Below are 22,530 nucleotides of genomic sequence, written 5' to 3'. Positions count from 1 at the left end.
TTTGTATTTCTGACCTCTTTACTGAAAAAGAAATACTGCTCCTGTCAACAGGCATATGTCAGTTGACTCCTGTCAACATTTGAACGTGCTGCGTCAGTTAGTTTGTCTTTTACAGCTACCTTTATCAGACTACCCAATAATTCACAGTCGACCACAAACGCAATCGTGTAACAACTTCACAGGAAAGTTTGGCGTTGTTTAATCGCAATATGGAAGAGTTTTTGCGCCGTTTTATAACCGTGGACGAAAAAAAAAAACAAAAATAAACACTAAACTTAAAATTTTTGCAATTTGGATATAAAAAAACTCTAAATTTATTGCGAAGAGCAAATGGTTGGCGTGCCAATGTAACGTCACGCACTCTCTGATGGGCGCAATCTTGTTTCTATCATTCTTGCGTTGCATTCGCATTTTTGCCATAAAGCGGACCGCACGGGCAATTTGAGCTCACCTGCAGTCATCTTTAGTATAAATAAATTGTGTTTTCTGTACTGAAACTTAATAGCATTTTTTACATAAAACAGTCAACGAGACTTTTCTTCTTATTTATACTTACTTATGCTAACATAGTCGACGTAAGTCATACTATTGCTCAGTTTGCAAACCTACAGTTCGTGGTGATCGCTGATTGGTCGATAAAGAGCTAAGAAAAGGGGAGAAGTTTGGCAAAGAAGGAGCCAGAACTTGAACAGAGTGCAGGGCGACACAAACAAATTTTTTAATCTTAGGAATAAGATATAAATTGAACAAATAAATTTAATTAAATATTTAAATTTATGTGCCCGCTGTGCCGGTTAACCTCGCCAATTCGCTTAATTTCAGTGCTGCCACTAATCACGTCACTACAATCTAATCGCTCCAGACATAAGTCTGAGAGAATACGGCGCTAATAATGCAGTTGCAGATTAACCTACCTCTGTGGGACATCCTGATAACTTCAATGCTGGTACAAGGTTTGAAACTCCTTCTGCAATAATGTGGCGTATGCTATGTAATCCGGTTGAGCACCGCTCCTGGGAACCTACCGATTAGTCCCGCTCACTCTATAAATTCTGTTGTTTCGCAATGGATTCTTCGGGGCTAAGCTGCTATAAGAGTAAAGCGAAAGTTTAAGATAGGAGGAGTGGTACACGCTTCTTAGGTTTTTAACTTCTGTGCAGGATGCAGCTCCACATTCAACGCAGACAATTACGTCCAAGTTTTGTTAGTTGTTTTCGCTGTTCATGTATTTATCAATAGTGGCCTCTCCCGGATGATGCCAACTTCATAAAAGCATCAAGTGCTCAGCAGCCAGCGTATGATATAGTAGTAACTGTTCTTCATTCCTTATCCTTGGGCGTCTCGGCTTTTCAACGTCTGACTAAAAATCAGGTTGCTTCTCGCAAAAGCTTTGCTAAAAAGTTGCCCAAATATGATTGGTCCATGATAACCAGGTACTGAACAATTGAAGCACACGAGTTATGTAATATTGCGATTGACTTGATTGAAATTATATAAGGTTGTCAAAAAAGTCTTGCGGTATTTTTATTGAATTTTCAATTGTTCATAAAATTGGTTATAATAATGCGATTTAAGTCAAATATGCGCCGTTTTGTTCGATGACGAGTTCCCAACGAGATGCCAACTTCATAATGCCCCTCTTATAAAAGCTCGCTTCCCTATTGTCAAAAAACTCGGAGAGCCAATTTTCACAGGACTCTCTTGAGGACAACTTTCGACTACCAAGCTCGTTCGCCATGGACAGAAATAGGTGGTAATCACTTGGTGCGAGATCCGGACTATACGGTGGATGCAAAATAACCTCCCATCCGAGCTCCCGGAGCTTCTGCCGCGTCACCAAAGATGTGTGGGGCCTGGCGTTGTCCTGATGGAAGACAATTCGGCCTCTGTTGATCAAAGATGGCCTCTTCTGCATGAGTGCTGCATTCAAGCGGTCCAGTTGTTGGCAGTACAGGTCCGAATAGAGCGTTTGGCCATAGGGGAGCAGCTCATAGTGGATGATTCCCTGCCAATCCCACCAAACACACAGAAGAACCTTACTGGCCGTCAACCAGGCTTGGGAACCGTCTGGGCAGCTTCACCGCTTTTCGACCACGATTGTTTGCGCTTCACGTTGTCGTAAGTGACCCACTTTTCATCGCCAGTCACCATCCGCTTCAAAAACGGGTCGATTTTGTTGCGATTCAGAAGCGATTCGCATGCATCCATACGGGCAAAAATGTTTTTTTGCGTCAAGTCGTGTGGCACCCATACATCGAGCTTCTTTTTGAATCCAAGCTTCTTCAAATGGTTTATAACGGTTTGATGACTCATGCCCAGCTCTTAGCCGATGCTACGGCTGCTACTATGCCGGTCTCTTTCGATCAATTCAGCGATTTTATCGCAATTTTTGACGACAGACCTTCCGGACCGTGGCGCATCTTCGATCACCTCTGTACCAGAACGAAAACGTTGAAACCATCGTTGTGCGGTGGAAATGGAAACTATCGGGTCCATAAACTGCACAAATTTTATTGGCAGCATGAGATGCATTTTTGCCTTTATCGTAGTAGTACTGTAAAATATACCGTATTTTCTCTTTATTTTGCTCCATGTTTGCGACGCTATAACTCACGAATGACTAAAAGCAAACAACAATTAATCAAACACGTGTTAGCACGTGAAAAGAGCTTTCCAAAAAGCTCTAGCGTGAACCGATGCGACGAATACAACTAGAACTACGCGCTTGCAAAGACAAGCTTGCGGAAATACCGCAAGACTTTTTTGACAACCTTATATAAGCTTAGATTATTGGCATCTCATGTATCCGTTTCTTCTATGTCTATTAGGGCGGGTCGATTTAAAAATCGCTCATTGCTCTGTGAAAATCGTATTCTAGGGATCAATATAAAAACTTTGCCGAAGGAACCATGCCTCTAAAAAATTCGAAAAATCGCACTTTGACCCATTTAGAGTGCTCTAATCGAGTCCAAATGTATGACCGACCCCCACTAACTTTGGACGGCCGATCCACTCATGCCAGTGGCATACCCCCTGGAACTCCCCTGGGGGTTCCCCATACAATCATTTCAAAATATCACCATTTTTGGCCTTTACATGAGAAAAGAAACTAAAAAGTTCGACCCAAATTGGGGGACATCAGAATTCGTTTTAGAGGTATGGTTCCTTCGGCAAAGTTTCTTATTTTGATCCCTAGAATATGATTTTTACAGAGCAATGGGCGATTTTTTTGCCTCCCCACAAATCGACCCGGCCTAATGTCTATATTTCTTTATTAGTATAATTCATACAGCTTATCGATCCATCGTTTTCGACATTCAGGTGTTGTTATCGTTCAAGCTTCTGTGCCATACAATAGGACAGGCATGATGAGAAACTCGATAAGTGTGATTTGTGTTCATCGAGAGAGGGCTAACTACACGAGTAAGCTCAAAACGATCTTAATCCAATTAAATATATATATATTTTTTTAAATAAAGCAATTGCGCTAAAGAGGCAAATGGCATACGTATTTCTTCATAATGCAATCACAACATTTTTCGAGGCGAGCTTATCAATTGATTAAAATACTCTGTTTCTCTAGCAATCACCTCACTTTTTTTACTTCCTTGCTTAAAGTCAAGTGGAGCGCGGATCGGCAGGCAGTTGAAGGTTGATGGAAAATTGTGAAAAATGCTGAACTAAGTACTTTCGCATGTAGACAGTCGTTGTCTAGGCATGATAGAAGAAATCCGAAAAAAAGTTTGTTTAAAAAGTTTGTATGTTAAAAATACAAATAACAAATGATAAGTAGCGATTGGCAACCTGGGAGCAGCACTGGGGTTGGTGCGTTAGAGTAGATATTTCCACCGCACACCGCTGTTCGTTCAAAATCATTAAGCGTTTAAACATCTTGTACATTGTACAGTAAGAAAAACAACCGGTTTGCTTGAAATTAGTTTCGAAAGAAAATTTATTAACGCATAAGCACTTCTGTAGTGCAATTCACTCACTTTTCACGATTCGGCAATTGTTATTTATTTTCTTCTACAATATTTGTCGTTTGCACTAACGATTGTACTAATTATTCACAAACTTATTTTAACTAAAACTAATCAGGTACATTCTTCTATTTATCCAAACTGATAGAGAGTGGCATCTCTGTCAAACTTTCTGTGTTTTTCTCAATTGTAATTCCCAAAGTAAGTAAAATAAATTAACAATTTATTTGAAATTAGTGTGCTACGTTTTTGTATATTGTTTTAGGACGACATCGACAGCATCTAGAAAAATCCGAACACAGCCTAGCATCTTGATAAAAAATTTATTTTGCCACTTGTCGCTCCACTCGTAGGAAACATCTAATTTGCGCAAAACATAGAACGGTTGATTTCATCTGTATGTCTAACAGACTACTGGCTCATGGATATGCCTTATTGTTCACCTACCTATTGTTTATAACTTCCATTTGCGAAAAGTCTCAATGCAGCTGTAATGAAAAATATAAAAGCAGAATTTAGAAATGAATAAGCTTTAAGGTTACAAGACTTGCCTGTTTTTCAGTCGACCTCGCTGTTATTCTGGAACTTCTAAGCTGACTGTGAAGCTGAGAAGTTAGGTCCTCAACAGAGTCTGAAGTTAACCGGAATAGTTCTTGGAACTTCCCCGTAGCAAATGAAAAGGAAGTAATCGAAAGGCATATACCTAAAACATATTTTTTCTAATAAATTTTTGATAATGTGAATTCACCGTTTTAATTGAAACCAATAATTCTTATTTTCTCGTTTAGTTAAATACCAAAATTGTTTTCGTTTAGCTTGCGAAAATCGCCTGATTGCAAAACCGAATAGCGAAATCAATAAAATTGTGGTTAAGGAAAAATAACAAAGCGAATATCGTTAAAATATGTTAGTGGATTCCATTACTGCTTTGCCTAAGTCTATCAATAACTGTCATATACATACATATGTACATATGTGCAAATATACGTATTTTATATGAAATTGTGAAGCAGAAATTCAAATGGAATCTTGCGTTATATAACCATATCTGCATTATACGTAGGCATGTACGCATGGAGGTAGAAAGAAAAGTACACAAACAGAAACTCGCAGCGAAGGTTGTTAGTATAATATTTCTGTGAGGGTAATAGATTACAAGGTGTGGCTACCCGAACTTGAACTATTTCTGTATAAGATGGTGCTTCGCAAAGACGGTTCGTTCTAACTAATGGAGGGTCTGTCCTGATACAATATGTCGAAAGTAGAATCTGCTTGTGACCACCCACTGTTTAAATCATTTGTTGAGAGAGCCACCACTCCTCCACCCTGCCCACACCATAGGAAGGTAAGATTCTACTTATATATATATGTATATGGTATTATTAGTTTGCCTGCATTTTCATGTTTGTTGGCCTACACGCCTTCGCCTTGCCGCCTCGATGTACCGTAGTTCCTGCATCACTTCGGCAACCACTTGCTGTACGTCGTTCCATGCCTCGTTGCTCTTCAGCATCAATTATCTTTCAGTGTTTTCCTAAGTCTTTTCGTCGATTGCTGGCTCGCACGCAGTATGGAGTCGTTTTAGGCTCAAAGTGATAAAGGGCTACGCTGCGCGGTTTTAGCAATTTTATATGTTCATTGCGATTTTGTTGGTTTTTGTTGCTCCTTATGTCTTCAGCTGCACACATCTCCTGTGTTACCAGGTCAGTTGAACATAGGCCAGATATGATGAGCACGCGTCTTCCGAGATCGTTCTAAAGGCAGAGCAAACTCTAAGGCGCCAAGCGGTACGTGGAATTTTTACTTCGTGCATGTGTAGCGTGTTTAAGTCCGCCATAGAGGATGATAGACCTCTTCACTCCTGCCAGGGCCTGTCTTGTCTGCTGCCTTAGTCCACCGATATTTGCCATTATTCTAGCCAATGCTGCCGTTGCAATTCCAGCTTTGGTGCTAGAATATTCCAAGTGACAACGGAAACTTTGTCGATGATCTACCAGTATGCCTAGATACTTCAAATATGGCCCGGACTCAAAGATATTGCTCTCAACTCTGAGATAAACCTTTTCTATCCTCTTACGACTGCTTATGAGTACGGCCTCTGTCTTATCGTCAGCCAGCCTGGGATTTTTTGCGCCAGCCAATCCTGATCCGTTTTTATAGTATGTTGCGCAATGTTTACTACATCCGTGAGCGTTTTTGCGGTCATAACGATTGATAAATCGTCCGCAAAACCAATAAGTAATGTTTACTTTGAGCCGCGAAATAGTTAGAAATTATTCTCTGCCCAGATACTCACAATACGCCAAGTCTTGGAAAAGACCCATGAAAGGAGAATCGACCACATCATCTTTTCGTTGACTTTAAAGCTGAATTCGACAAGTATTTGATGCGGTACCAGCTGGTGGTAGCAGAGGAACAAGAATGCCTCCTCTGCGTAGAAAAGATCAGGTGGAGAAGGACTTTGGTTCATTTAGTTTGGCCAACTGGCGCCGTTTAGCACGAGAAAGAAAAGGCTGGCACGCTTTGTTAAACTCGGCCAAAATCGCGTAAGCGGTTATTGCGCTAATTAAGAAGAAAATAAGAGGAACTGTTGATAGCGTTTTTAACGTCTAACAAGACAACCAAACAGTATTTTTTGGTTCCACCTAGCCATCGCTTGCCATCAATCCCCTTTTCGGCAATTTGCTTTAAAACCTCAATCGCATTTGAGGTAGATCGCTTTTTCCTAAAACCAAACTGGTTGCTCGACAATAGTCCTTCTAAAATGTTGCTAATCGAGTTTTTGATGATAAGCTCGAATAGCTTGCTGGGGAGACCAACGTGCATAGTGACCGATATACCGTGGAAGACCAAACGCCTGAATTTTTTGGTATAAGCATCAATTTTTGCGGCGTCCAGCTATGTGGGAAAATGCTTTCTTGCAGGTACATATTGAAAGCGCTCGCAAATATGTGTGGATTTAGTGACACCGCTTATTCAGCGCAATATTTGGAACGACATCTGATACTGGCGCTTTTTGAGGCGATAATTTGCAAGTTGTTTCGAATATTTCGGTCACATTTACCGCTGGGATGTTAGCGTCTGGTTAATTTCCGAAGTCCCTAGCGAAGTCAGCCTGCGCCGGGAAGAGTTCTTTGTACAATTTAGGTCAAGGGAGTTGGACCGTCCGCTGTACCGTCTACTTTAGCTTATTACGCACTAATTTGTGGGTTACCCATTGGTTATTACTAAGGTCATCGCATAACTCTCTGAACACTCTGCCCGTGCTGTCGCAGATGGCCCGTTTGAATAATTTCCGTTTTTCTTTAAACCTCATCTTAAGCTCCACGGCGTTGGCCGCATTTCGTGAGCGCTGGCATTATGGCGTAGCCCGGTTGTATTGCGCTCGCAGCTCCGCTATCTCGGGGTTCCACCGGTATGCTGGCTTGCGTGTTTTGCGCCCTTTTAGTCGTGCCATGGCGGTGTCGCTTACCTTAGATATTGCTTACTTTTGCTCAATCGCTGCAGTTTCCTTCGTAAGCGGTACATCGGTGTCGTTGAAGGCTATTTCTAAGATCTTCTCGTCAAAACTTTTTGTTTTCCACCCATTCTGCTGTTTAGAGAGTTCCGTGCCCATTCGTAATTTTTCGATGGCAACAATTATTGCCCGATGGTCGCTGTGGGTATAACAGTCGCTAATGTGCCATCTTGTAGTCCTGTTGCTCTGCTTATGAAAGAAAGGTCGATGACGGAATCAAGACAATTTTTACTAAAGGTGCCTTCGCTGCCACTATTGAGTAGCTGTAAGTGCGTTTACCCTTTGGGTTCATAATATTGCATCCCTACTCTACTGACCATGCATTAAAATATCTTGCTATAAGTGCCGTACTCCTTTGTTTAGCGTCATTAACCAGCTCGACCACAATGCTGTATCCAGAGGTAATCCAGCTTACCCAAACGATTTACGAGCTGGGCATTTATGTTGCAATACTAAGTGAACAGTATGAAAATAGACACAAAGCGTCGTAGACCAGCAACGCAACAGGCAAGTGTGTCATATGGAGCTGCGAAAGCAACCCAATCCACCTAGGTCCACCCGTCTCTACAATTGGTTTTGTGTACGCGGAAAAGTGCAATATAGTATATGTATGTATACAGCTGCTATATACCGCCCAGTAGTAATCTGGGTACCAAAGGTAAGCAGGCTTTGTGCTGCATCGCAGGGGCTAAAGTTATGTGGCAAGAACTTCATACTCTCAGTTGGGTTGTTACCACTTAGCTTTTGCCCTTTGGATTTCGGGGCACGTTCGGTTGCCTGAAACATGGTTGGTGTTGGCTTTTCCTCGATGGGACGCAATGCGCACCTCGGCACGTTTGTATAGCATTTAGCCGTGTGGTCTTGCCCGTCACATCTAAAGCTACAAGTTGTACGACCTTCTTCGCATTAACAATTTCTCGCCGAAAGTTCGTCCTTTCCTGTCTTTCTGATAGCCTTTACGCAATGACTAAACTCCTTTAACTCTGGTTGCGATTTTATCTTACACTTATCGACTTTTGTCCAACCGTTACGTGATGGTTACCTACATGGTCACACAATTTATTCGTACACCCGTATAGTATGATACATAAAAAACTTTAGCCTTGCGCAAAATATTTGCTGTAACAATATATATTTCTTTTGGGTCACTGTAAGAGTGTTACATTCCTATTGAATTGCCGCAAACAAAACTCACGTTATTTCAACTCACACTGGGTTCCAAGCAAAGCAGGCAGACATAGCAAAATGTTGCTAAACATTTATTCGTACACTTTCAGCTCATGATATTGTTGCTGCAAAAGTAACAGTAAAAATCGTTTATGTTATTACTAATATTGCTGAAAACGAAATAAGATTGGTTTTTCTTAGTTTTTATCGTCAATTCAGTTTCAGTTGCGCGTAATATCTCAATTGAAAATGACAAAATGGGTCGAAGGGCGGATTTACCATGAGAAATACGTAAAATTGTACTTAGAAAACAAGTATCTGCGCGAAATCGGCAAAACAATTGGCAAATCGCATTATACGGTGCAAAGTGTTATTGCTAATTACGTTAATACTGGTAAATTGGAATCTATTCACCACCAAGCCGGAAGGCGAAAAATATTGACTCCAAGTGAGGAACGCAACGTAGGAGTACAGTCGCGCAAAATCCAAAAATAGCCTCCACGTTACTATGCCGAAATATTCAAGAGTCTTTACATAAAAAAGTAAGCCCACAAACAGTCCGTAATTGGCTGCATAACGCTGGTTATCATATCAGAGTGGCACGTCGCAAGCCCTACATTTCAGATATAGAACAGAACAGAAAGAAGAGATTGAAATTCGCCAAACGCTATATAAATCAGCCAGATGTTTTTTGGGAAAACGCTTATTCAGTGATGAGTCGAATTTTAACGTTTTCGGATCAGATACCCTTCCAAAAGTTTGGCGAAAACAAAATACAGAACTGAATGAAACAATTCTTATTCCTGCCGTTAAACATGAAGGAGAAAATTGCAATGGTTTGGAGTAGGAAAAATAGTTTTTATTGATGATAAAATGGACAAACATCTGTATTTAAACATTTGCATGATAGTGCTTTTAAACTTGGACTGGATGCTAAAGGGCTCTTGTTTCAACAAGACAATGGCCCAAAACACTCATCTTATCTCGTGCAAGAATGGCTTATTTACGGTTTGGAATGGAGAATCAGAATGTACAAAATAACATCAGAGGCGTCATTAAAGACAACTTTAAGTGTTGAGTGGGAGAAAAGTGTAGCTAATGAAACCAAGGTATTGGTAAAAAGCATGCATCGACGTTTGGAAGCTATTATTAAAGCTAAAGGCGGCCCAAAAAAAGTACTGAATACTCGTTTTTTTTCTATTATTTTTTTAATAAATTATTCTTTATATGGCTATGTACGAATAATGTTTTTGCATAAATTTGTGCCGTATTTCGTTATTACCTTAAGTTCTCTAATTCCTGAAATGAATATGGAAGTTTTTGTTCCTTAAATATTGAATAAAAATGTTATTTTTTACGAAGTGTATCTGTTTATAAACTGTGAGTGTACGAATAAATTGTGTGACCACTGTATAAGCACATACAAACATTTAATCACCGCGCTCTGTTTTTTATAGCAGCCTTCTATTCACCTTTTGATTGGATGGCATGTCGTTGTTGCTGAGTGGGTTTCCCGGCTATTGGTCCTTTTAGCAATTCTAAATGAACGCTCCTTAACTTTTGGTGTGCCCCTCGCCCACTATCGGGAACCGTGCGTGCTCTCTTTGTGTACCTGTTGATATCGCTCTCAGCTAATTTAGTTTGTGAGCATTTATAGATACACACAGTGGGTGGCTTTGCTTTGCTGTACATGGCTAATGCTCTCTGATGCTGCTTATCTATTGCATTCACCAAGTATCATTCGTATACTCTGCACCTCCACCATGCTGATAAACTTTCTTAATTTCTCTTCCAACACTCATCGCGACTCATCACCGCATTCTCGATTCGCTATTTTACGCTCACGTACTCCTTCTGTTGGTGTGTATGTGAGCACACAAATCCAATGGGACGATTGGTTGAAGAAACCTTCGCTGCAATGTACCTTGTATTACTTAATCCGGAACATTCACTTTCGATTGCAGCAGAGGGCGGTGGGTTATGTACGACGGAATCCTATAACTGAAACTCCCGGCACAGATCGTAGGATATGCTGAAGACAATACGCTGGTAGTTGTAGACAATCGGCTAGATCAGCTGGAAGCAAATTGTAACGGTGTAGCATCGAGAGTAAAGGGATGGTTCTGTAATGTGCTTCTAAGCGCACGGAAGAAAAAACAAGTTATGAATATTACGGTTGGTGGGTACGAAATATTTTCAAAGGAGGCGATTAAGTATCTCGGAGTCATGCTCGACACGAGGCTACGCACACTACGTACTGCATGTGCTTATAGAACAGTATCAGACGTGTTGCTAGAAATATATCAGTGGACATCTATGCGATGACGCTGTATCGCCTATATGAAGTGAAATAACTGAAAACGACGGCAGCGGAAAAAGCCGTAGAAAAAACGCTATCAATGGCCGAATGGCAAAGAAGAGGGTTGAGTCAACAGACAAACTCATACCATACTTGAAGGGTGGATGAGTAGGAAGCATGGCGATATCGACTACTACTTAACTCAGCTACTCATCAAACCGGCTGCTTCCTGATATATTTACACCCTTTCCAGCTGGCTGTCAGCCCTTTTTGCCCCAGTTGTTCAAATACAGTTGAGAGCGCAGTGACCCACCACTGCAAACGTTTCAGCAGTGCTGGAGAAGGCATTCGAACATCCGTCATCTTATGTTATCTTATTCGATGAAGAATAACTCTATTGTGAATTTAGCTAGCGTGAGTTAATCACAATAGATTATTTGAGTCAGCTGGCATGGCAAATTTGAATAAAAAGTGGTCGTAATGAGTACGCCGGAGTTGTGGTTCGACGATGATGGCGATTGGAACTGGCCAGAATTTGGGAATGGTTGAGGAACGCTTCCTACCACTTAGATATGGTTTCTACCTAGTGAGTTTGGCCTATCTAAAACATATTGAGATACTTAACATTATCAAAGTGTCCTTACAGATTTGTATAAAACTTCTCCAAACTATATAAAGAGGTGTTGGTGGGCCTGCCGCTGGCTTTGAGCTTAATGTCGGCTCACACCTAAAGAGACCAGAGACACCCACCACTTTCTTATAGGTGGTCCTAAACAACAAAGTCCCTGTGCAAATACGTCCCATTTTGAACAACTTCCTTTTGCAAAGTGAGAATCTTCTTGCATTAGCGACACAAGCCTTTCCGCCGTGATTTGGTACTCACAACCTTAGACTTGTATGATATGAATAAAAATTGCTTAAAATTAGTGTTCAGTCGCCAAACAGTTAAAAAGAAAAGTCAAATACTTACATTTTCAGCAATTTACATACACAGACTACAGCATCGAAAGCGAAATTCTGTTCGATAGAAAATTCAGTATTCAACAAAAATTTCGACACGGTTGTATTGTTCATAATATGAATTTAAAATTCGATCTTCAACTTTCGATAACCAGCAAAGATCGGGAAAAGGAATGCAACTGATAATAAGGGTCAATAAAATGTGTATACACTTTGTTAGTGGTTTTTGTACTTTCGCATTTAAATTGCTTAATTGTTTTCCACTACTAATAATTTCACTTATTATTATTAACGATTTTATTTGTAAATTTGTTTTTATATATTACAAAAATTAAATGCTTCATCTCTATCTTATAAATACATTTTTTATTATCTACTTTTATTTTTTATTGAAAAAAGGGTATTAATGAATATTGTATATATTTTCAGAGAACTTTTTACAACAGTTGTGGATATGCTAGCTACACTTGTGCACTCGACTTTAGTGACAGAGAGCCAATCTGAACGTGACGAAAATAAAAAACTTTATCTCAATCTTATAAAAAAGTTAAAAAAAGAAATTGGAGAAAAAAACAATGCTTCAATAAGAGTTATTCGTCAGTTATTACCACTTTACAAGCGAACAGCCGAGGTATGCCAATTTAGTATAAGATACACCTAACCAATCAAGCCTGCGTTAACCTTAAAAATATTTTTAAGTTGGTTAAAATTGCTATACATGTTTATAGTTCAAAATATTTTATTTATTTATTTCTGCATTTCGTTCTTAAGTTGCATAAGCAAAAAAATAATAATAAGCTCAGACCTGGGTTTAGATATTACATTTTCGGTTTGTTTATTCAATAATTCTTTACTTGTTTAACAGAGAAATAGGTTTGCTAATATTTTTGTTTAACGTTATACAAAATAATCCCGTAATTTCTTCTTTCTTTTGCAACTTAAGAAAGTATTGAAGAAAAGAAATAAATAAAATAAGTTTTGAACTATAAATATAGATAGGGGATATACATTAATTTAAAGATATTTGTAAGATGAACGCAAACTTTGTCAAGTATAATTATTAATATTTTAATTTTCACGGCGAATTCCAATCGCTGATTCATTTTCGGGTTCTCACATGTTTAAAGTATTGCCCTATCATATACATATATGTATTTAATAGGCGCGTACACTCTTTTTTAGTGTTTGGCCGAGCTCCACCTCCTATTTGTGGCGTGCGTCTTGATGTGGTTCCACAAATGGAGGGACCTACAGTTTCAAGCCGACTCCGAACGGCAGATATTTTTTATAAGGAGCTTTTTCATGGCAGAAACGCACTCGGAGGTTTGCGATGCCTGCCGAGGGGCGACCGCTATTAGAAAAAACGTTTCCTTAATTTTGAACCTACGTTCTCTCTGAATTCCGAATTCCAACCCATTCGGCCCTATCATAGTTATTGCCAAATAAGACCGGAAAGAGAGATGTTGGCCCGGGGGAAAATGCGAATGACGACTCCTTATTCGACCAACTCATGTGTGCTTCTTATTATTCCACCGAGTAGCTCGGAATCATTGTATTGAGCTCATGCTAAGAATATTCTGAACCTCTTCGACAAATATAAAAATGACCATTTCGGATTTCAATCAGAATAAGATTGTCCACTTTGTCTTCCTCCACCGTATTTGGTCCTTTGTTATCAAGTTGGATAAGCTCTAAAATTTCTTCCGACTTGGATAGTTCAGCTGGCATCCAGGTCCAGACCCACAGCCTGTTAGGCCACAACTGTCCCACAGAAGAGATGGTTTCTTTTTAAAGCTTGACCGTAAGCTCATTGGCGCATGACCTTGATGCCAGTCAGCATAACCGGTGGGTAACTGATACCGGTGTCTCGAAAATAAATTCTTATAGACTTTGCAGAAGCTCATTAGAAGCAACTTCTAATTATCCGGAGATATGTTTCCGTCCGGTAAATATCTGGTGCCGGGCCAGGGTGTCTAGTGAATAAAGCCCTATAGACTTTACAGAGACTCAGTATAACCGACTTTTAATTATCCGATGATACGTTTTCGTCAAGGTGTACCCTGTGGAGGGCTGTGACTGAGACTGTCGAGGTTGTGGTGTGGCCGCAAGTTGAGTTCTTTTAAATCCAGAGAGTGTGTTGTCCTTTACGTTTTTTGTCAGACGAGGTTAAAATCGAAAATATCAGAAATGTCATCAAAGGTGCCGCCACAACAGTGGAATGTGGGGCCTGATTCGACTAACACTATAACATGCGACTTAAAAAACTTCCCCAATACATTTTAGTATTTTTCTTATCTTATTGCGTTTTATTTGATCCCCGAACGTGATTGTTGTGGCCTCAAATATTCGGTTGATCAAGACCATCCAGCAGGAGTTTTGATAATATACATATCAAATTAAAGGCAATTCAATTTTCTTATCTTTCGTTTATACTTAAAATTTCAATAAAATTTAACTTTTCAAGATATTTATTAAGTTTTTAAAAATTGCTCTTTTTCTGCAAGTTTTTTATTTATATTGAATGAATAAAGGAAAAAATTAAACTGAGGGAAAAATTAACGCGCAAATCCTTCATCTCACCAATTTCCAACTATTCAACATATAATTTAATGGAGTAGGATTATTAATTTCAGAATACGGCAATTATTAGTGTTCAGAAAAAGGGTATTACTAATGCACCACGCTCCAATGGTTAGGTCAAGTTGAAGAGCACAATTTGACAGGGCGCCAACTCTTAAACAGTTTAACATCGTCAACGTTAGACTCGAATAAGAAATCGATTACAAAGTCAAAAAAACACCGTATTTTTATAAACTTAAATTATTAACAACAATTCAAAAGTGAAAATATTTTGTTTTTGTAAAAGAAAAAATTATTTTCCTCAAAAACTGTAGTTATTTTTTTTTTTGGTAGCCTTACCTCGACAGCCTTGCGTAAAGAAAATATATTTTTTCGTAGATGTTTTCTGTGTGCATAATACTAGTTTTAGCAGGGTATTGCTGAATTGTGAACCAAACTAATCACTACCCGGTATTCGTCGCACGAGGGGTAGGTGAAAGACTTGAAGTAATTATCCGATTACCGAATAGATTATTATCATTAAACACCAACATTAACAACTAACTTGTCTTTTGATAATTTATTTGAAATATTTTTTTAGGTTATATCATGTGAACCGGCCGGTGTCGATATGAAAGGAAACAAAATTTGTGATATGGACAAAAAACAGCTTAGGATTTCTGATAAGCAGCGCATAAGTGTTTGGGATATATTGGAAGGTCATAAAAACCCAGCACCCTTATCATGGGTTTGGTTTGGTGCAGTCAAATCCGAAAGGAAATCTCTTACATATGAAGAAACACATCGAAGTCTTAAATACCATGGTCACAGTTTGGTTAAGCCTTACAATTATTTTTATGAACCCTTGGCGCTACCTCCCGAAGACATAGAGCCTGCGCCGGAAAAAATCAGTATTGTAATGAAATACCAATATATCTCAATATCTATATTAACGTGTGCTTACCATTTTAGAAAGATGAAATGAAGCCAGATACTCCATCATCAGTGGATCAGTCACCTAGTGCCGTCACATCTGGAAAAACTCGAGGGAAGGGAACAACGCGAAAGCGTAAACCGAAAAATTCAAAAACTTCTCCATCGAATGTCTCAACACCCTCACAGATGGCTCCACAACCGCAACAATCTCAAGTTCAGTCGCAAAACCCGCAACAGATGAACTCCCAAAGTCAAATCAATCAAATGCAAATTAATACGCAGGTTCGGCAATTTTTATATTTAAATCAAGCTATTTTTAAGTGTGTGTTTGTTTTTACAAAAAAAGATTTAGAGATTCTGCGGTTCTTGTTTAGTACAAACAAATTGTATAGCGTCCGATGCCAATCTCTAAAACCGATAGTTTCCGGCCCAGAACTTATTAAAATTTTTTTCTTAATCTTGATCTACACATTTATTCTATTCTTATTAAATATTCTATATCCTTTTTTTGTATATTATCTGCATATATCGATCTTCCAGCAAATGAGCGACATAATCTATATTCGTTTCGTTCTTTATTTTTGTTAAATTGGCCCATAATATTTTCTATAATTATTTTATAAATACATATTTTCTATAATTATGTTATAATTATATAAAACTATAATATAATATATTATATAAAATTATCTTGCATGCATATAACAACCTTTCTTGCGTCAATGAGATCTCTAAAAATATTATTTATGAACCGGCGCATAGTGGAGATTATTTGACAGTTTTTGTTTAAAAGTGGCTTGTAAATGATTTTGAAAGAGTTTTTCTAGGCCCGAATTTCAATTTTATTTTATTATACTCGTATGAGTGAGGTATTTTGAATAGAGATACTTTATGAAAAATACAGAAAAACGTTAAAAATTAAAAAAAAATTATAATATGTATTCAAATTCGGTTTGGCATATTCACACCTGCTCAAGGGTGTGTTTTGATATAATAAAAAAAATTTAACTTCGGGCCTAGACACTCTCTTCCAAAATCATTTACGAGCATTTTAAGATAAAAATTATTAAAATTGGTCGCCGGTATGAAACCTCAACTTGATGGAAGACCCCATTCCAAATGTAATACAGAGAAAAAAAGTTTTCCCTCCAAGAACTCTAAGCAATCATCGGTAAGTGGCAAAGGGTAATTGCTGCGAGAGTTATTTCGTTCAAACAGCGGAAGTATACATACAGGCATATTTTGCTTTTTAACGATCACGATGACGGAATCATAAGGGGAAGGCTTTTACCTTGCACTTCTAAGTATGATATTTTAAAATATAATATTTTAAACATCTGCCCACTCTACGAAAGAAAGGCGGCGAGCAATGAAAAGGTACAGTGGTAGGCAGATGAATGTTCATCTTATGTTCACATAGTTTCCCTTATTCATAATTAAGTCGCTAAATTTTTTACTGTAAATCGGGTTAATTAAAAAATCGACACCTTCGTCAAAACTGTTATAATCCACTTCTGTGTTGGCGTGTCGCGACTAAAAATCCATGGCATAAGTATTTCCTTATCCTTATTGTATTTATTTTAATTTTATTTAATCGATAATGCACACTATGTTAAGTTTACATCCTCCAATCCCACAGTGATCACGTGTAAGTACGTCCGATGTAGTCGCTCATTCTGGTACACAATACCGTTTTATGAAACTAATGGGACTGTCGGTCACTCATTGTCACTAAACTTTGCATTTCCCTCCGAGTCGATTTCAAAAGCAATACTTATCAAGTTTAAATTTCCAATTCTAACAAATCATCAGCATAAAGTTCCAGATGGTAATAATACAGTCCCAGATGGTAATAATACATTTTCGTAAATTCTTTTCATCAAAACTGCATTCCAGTTGGCGGTAAACACAAATAAACGGTCAAATCCTTTTTCGGATACGCAACCCCAAACATGAACAAACTATTCGCCCAAATGGAAGATTCATCCGTGAATATTACGCTTAGTCAATTCATTTTTGAGTTCGCCTTAGTGCATGCAAGTCTTTTTTAAATATATGGTAATGAGAGCAGCGGTTTTCTCAATATGCTCCGAGATTTTTGGTCTTCTACACTTAAACGCTCTCGAATCGTGTCCTTGAATATATTAACACCACTTTTCCTTAAAACTGCTTCACTTTCTCGCAACTACAAGATCGGCTTTGTCACAAACAAAACAATGATATTCCAGTCTTACTTTGGAGATGTATTTTTTTCTGGGCCTCAACTCCGTCAACATTTTTAATTTCGTTATACCGTTGTCTATATACTCGACTTATTTAAATATTTGGCTAAATATGCAAGTGAAATTTTCAGACCTTTAGGGTGTGTACATCGGAATACGAATACTGTTTGGTATCGTTTGCATACGCGGAACTCATTTTGTGAAAGCAACGTACTCTTTCTAAATTTCTCACAAAACTAACAAATTACCCATTGCGTATTGCAAAAGAATATGTCAATTTAGCAACATTTTTTATAACGCAACTCTAAGCTTAAATTGGGCCGGTCTCGCCTCCATTAAAAGGACTATATATAATATACAATATACAAACTAGTGATTTAGATATTTTTTATTTCGTTTAATTTTAAGGTAAACGTTCAACAATTTAACTCAAATCAATTGTTACAACCCAATTCGGGCGTCATGATGCAGCAACAGCTGCAAGGAAATTTACATCAGCTTAATAATGCTCCAAATGCCCAAATTGGTTTTATGGGAAACGTGCCACAGGGAGTATCTCAACTAAGTGGTCAAAATCAACAACATTGGATAGGACAAAATCAATACCATCCGATTCAGCAGCAACAGCAATTCTATCCTCATCAAGGTATATAAATATTTTGGAGAAAATTCCTTTATTAAACTAAATATGAATTTATTATTTCTTTTTTTTAACAGCAAATCGGTTTGAACGGCCACAACTGAATCAATCTAAGCAAGCTTTGTGTAATATGCTACGACAACGTCAGCCTACATTTAATCAAAATAACTCCGCACAATTTAATGCCATTCAGCAACATCAACAAATACGTCAGACACAAGGGCAACAAACGCAAGGTCCTATTGGTTCTGTGCCACAACAGTTCGTTAGAGGAGGTATGAGGGGAATTGCATCGTCTCAGAGTCAGCTAACAAGTGGTATTAATGGGGTTAATATACCTCAGGGCGTTAATCAGAATAATATGCCTGGACAGCAGATTACTCCACAGAATATAAATGCTCAAGTCAATAGCCAAACAATGGCTTCATCTAATCCCCAAAACAACTTAATGAATGTTCAGCCTGCATCTGGGCTAATAGGATCAGGAAATGTTTTACAACAGAATGTTAACTTAGGAAGTGGCAATGGGAATCAGAACATCATTAGTCAAGCAACGAATCCATTTCACAATTTTAATCAATATCAACAACAAGGATTGATAAATAACAGTGGAAGTGGTCAAGTTCAATCATCTAACATGGTAGGCGCCTATAATCAAATAGGGCAAAGAAACAATTCATCAGATTATCTCCAACAACGGGGAAGTAATAGTCGAGGACAGTTCGTAAATCCGAATCCCAACGTTACCATGGGAAATATTATAGGGCAGAATACAATATCACCCTATTCAAGGCAACCAACAGCAACTGGGAAACCAGGTGTGGTATCGTCCCAGCAACAATTTCAGCAACAAAGATTACATCACCAAATGATGCAAATCCAAGGTAAGCAAAACTATAATAGTAAACCCAAATGAAAAGTGAGTCGATACAAAAGCTTTATTGGTATTGAAATTAATCGAGGTCTGCCATAAAAATGCTCCTCATAAGAATCATTTGCCATTCGGAGTCGCTTTAAAACTTTTCTCTCTGTTTGTGAGAACCACAAATATGAAAAGAAGCTCGGCCAAACACCTAAAAAAAGTGTACGAAATAATTGATTTATTTTATATTTTATTTTTATTAATTTACTTATGTATTCACCGTTGAGTGCTCCGTTCGATAAAATGTTTGGTTAAGGAAATAGTTTTCAGCATTTTTTCACTATATTTCGATGTTAAAAATTCCTTTGTGCATTTTGAAAATAATTTCATAATTAAAAAAATCATAATTCTACAATTAAAAAAGTCATTGTTGTTGGAACAGAATAAAATACCCCATTTTCAATTTTCAAAGATTATAAGAGTAGTTACAGACAAGTTTAAGACCTTTGTGAGGTGTTTTACTTCCTTCAGACCCAAGCACTGTCTCCACCTAATTATTTTGTACATTGCCGTTGCCCATCCGGACATTGAGAACAAATGAAAATATTTAACTCGTCGCTACAAGTTTTCACGATAATCCGCGATAGTTCGTACACAAGAGAGCGGCTGCCCTAGGCTTCCCAAAAACTATTACGCATAAAATATTGAGGAAAGATCGTATAGTTCACCCCGTCAAAATTCAAATCATTCATTTAAATGGAAGTGGAAATAATCAAAATTGCGTTTTTTGTTTTTTTTTCTGTTGGGACAACTAGCAAGTGTAGCACTCAAACATTAATTAAGTCCATTGTACTACACTTGCATTCCCTTTTAATTTTCTTTAAATCTACCCGATCTCCGAAGAAATCCGGGTAGATCTTGTGGTGCCAAGGAGCCAAGATGGTCGTTTCTTAACATATCAGTGCCAAAGACCTCAAACCTGATTCGAGCGAAGGCGGGGCAGATGCACAGGAAGTGGTCCGCCGTCTCATCCTCCTCTTCACAAGCTGGGCAGAGTACACTGTCTGAGATGCACACGCTTTCCATGTGCTTCGCCCACAGAAAGTGGCCCATCATCAGTCCAACCAGCCGTCTGCACTCCCTTCTGTTTAATAACAGGAGGGTTTGCGACAGTCGATCGCACATGACATGTAACATCAGTTTAGTCCATCTGCAGCCTCTCTCAGCCTGTCAAGCTCGCTTGTGGGTTGCAGTAACCCATTTGCTAACCGTGGCTTTGATGACCGCAGAAGGGAGTGGCAAAACAGGCCGTGGGCCAAAGAAGTTGGCCAACTTCGCCCATCTTAGCTAAGGACCCATCCAGGGACCCATGTTAGTATCAGGCTATTATGTCTACCGACATAGCTCAACCTGGATTTACAGGATCGACTACCGCTGATGTGGTTGGGGGCTGTCTAAGGCCATGAGCGCAGCTTGGCTGTCGCTGCAGACACATATAGATCTGCCTCTCGATTGGTTTTCCACAACAAAGTTCATCGCTTCTTGAACTGCTTACACCTCCGCTTGAAACACAGATGCATTCATTCCAAGAGCAAAGTGCAGTTTTGTCCTGCTGGATTCCACGTAGACCCCGAGCCGGAGCCGTGCTCGGTCCTGGAGCCATCCGTAAAAATGCAGAAACAGTGTTTGCCGGGCTCTTTTTCAGAGTTTGACCAAAACTGAGCCTCTGGCAGCACTATGCTGTATCTCTTTTCAAGTACGACTCTTGATGGTATGGAGTCAAGGGGCATGGAGAGAATCGTTGGATCGAAGTCCATGTCTTCTCTGTTTTCCAATGCTGGACAGGGGCCGTACCAGCCTTCAAAGTCTCTCCTTGGATGAAAGCATCAAGTCGTGGTAAACCAATCAGAGTATCTAATGCCGGGCCTGAAGTAGTCGGAAAAGCTCCGGTGCAACAGATGCCCACAGTGCGTTATAGTCTCGATAAGGTCCTCCTGACTCCCACGAGAGAGAGTCTACTCATCCAGGCCATTGATGCATAGGTGATAATAGGTCTTATCATAGTCGTGTAGATCCATAGGACCTTGCTAGGAGAAAGACCCCACTTTTTCCCAAAGACACCTTTGCACTGCCAGTGAGCTGTCAGTGCTTTGGATGTCTTTGATTCAACGTGTGACTTCCAAAAAAGTTTACTCTCAAGGATTACTCCAAGATATTTGATTTATTTGGATAGCTGGATTGTGACTCCTTTTAGCTTATGCAGAACGAGTCCATCAAGCTTCCTCCTTCTGGTGAAGAAGACAATACCCGTGTTGGTGGGATTTGCCGATAGCCCATTCACACAGCACCAAGTGTCAATCAGATCCAGAGTTTTCTGCACTTTCCTGCAGGTGTTCATAAGCGATGGGCCTGTTATCAAACAGGCAACATCGACCGCATATGCTTGTGCGTAGACTCCCAAGTCGTTTAAGGTGGTGAGTAGAGGATCGATTACCATGCACCAGAGCAGACAGAGACGTGAAAACTGACCGTCCCAAAGAAAAGACTCAGACGGTTCCTGTACCGTGAGCCCATGACAACCACTCGCACCAAAAGTGCAGCCCCTTCCTTTCCTTTTCCCGCCACATTGACGGGCGCTAAGACCACGCTCGTTCCTTGGGGGTCGTGGCTCGGCCATTAGCTGCAGCTGCAGGGCAGGGCGGTGTACTGCTTTCATCCACCGTCCTTCTCCGCTTACCTCGAGACAGCTTGGGAGCGTCCGTGCCCACCGAGAATTCTGTAGTTTCCATTAAGACTAGGGTAATGGTTCGGGCCTCCAGAATCCATGCCCCTGCCGCCGAAGCTGGTGGATTGCCACTTGTATGGATTCCACCTGGAGTATTATCCTCTATGTTGTCCATTACCAAGGTAACCTAAATTAGAGAACCCCATATTAAAACATGAACATCCATTTAACAGCCCCAAAGTGACTATTTAGTGTCCATAATCAATCGGTGGAAATAGCAAAATGGCGCCACGCCGCACACAGTGCGTCAGCGCACTCTGTATTATGCTCCTTAACTGAGAAGATAGATGCCTCACTGTGTAAAGCGTACTTCAGGAGACATCGTGTAGCCATTTTGGCAGGTCTGCAGCTTCGTCCACTGAGTGTCACTAGTGCCAGGTGACCGGATGGGCGCTGCATAATTTAGAACCGAAGGGTCAGTTGCCTTAAATATTAAATATGACTACCAATAAACAGTAAATAATTTACTGATAATGCAAATCAAATCCTATTATCAATATTTTTATTGCAATTTCTTTCAGTAATCAGTAAAAAAATATTTTTACTGCAATTTTTTTCAGTAATCAGTAAAAGTTTACTGGTAACGCAATTTTTTCCAATAAT

At 39.2% G+C, this 22,530-nt stretch overlaps 1 protein-coding gene across 1 annotated transcript in view; it reads left to right on the top strand.

Moving 5' to 3' along the window:
- Window positions 1-22,530, top strand: part of LOC129243126 (mediator of RNA polymerase II transcription subunit 12) — a 35,650-nt gene that overhangs the window by 8,540 nt on the left and 4,580 nt on the right. Inside the window, 5 exon segments of the mRNA XM_054880276.1 lie at window positions 12,353-12,554; window positions 15,084-15,398; window positions 15,455-15,700; window positions 18,049-18,286; window positions 18,358-19,164. Of these exon segments, the coding sequence (XP_054736251.1) occupies window positions 12,353-12,554; window positions 15,084-15,398; window positions 15,455-15,700; window positions 18,049-18,286; window positions 18,358-19,164 (1,808 nt within the window).

Source organism: Anastrepha obliqua, chromosome 3 (genome assembly GCF_027943255.1).
Source record: "Anastrepha obliqua isolate idAnaObli1 chromosome 3, idAnaObli1_1.0, whole genome shotgun sequence".
Taxonomy (NCBI): domain Eukaryota; kingdom Metazoa; phylum Arthropoda; class Insecta; order Diptera; family Tephritidae; genus Anastrepha; species Anastrepha obliqua.
This window is presented reverse-complemented; position numbering and strand designations above follow the sequence as displayed.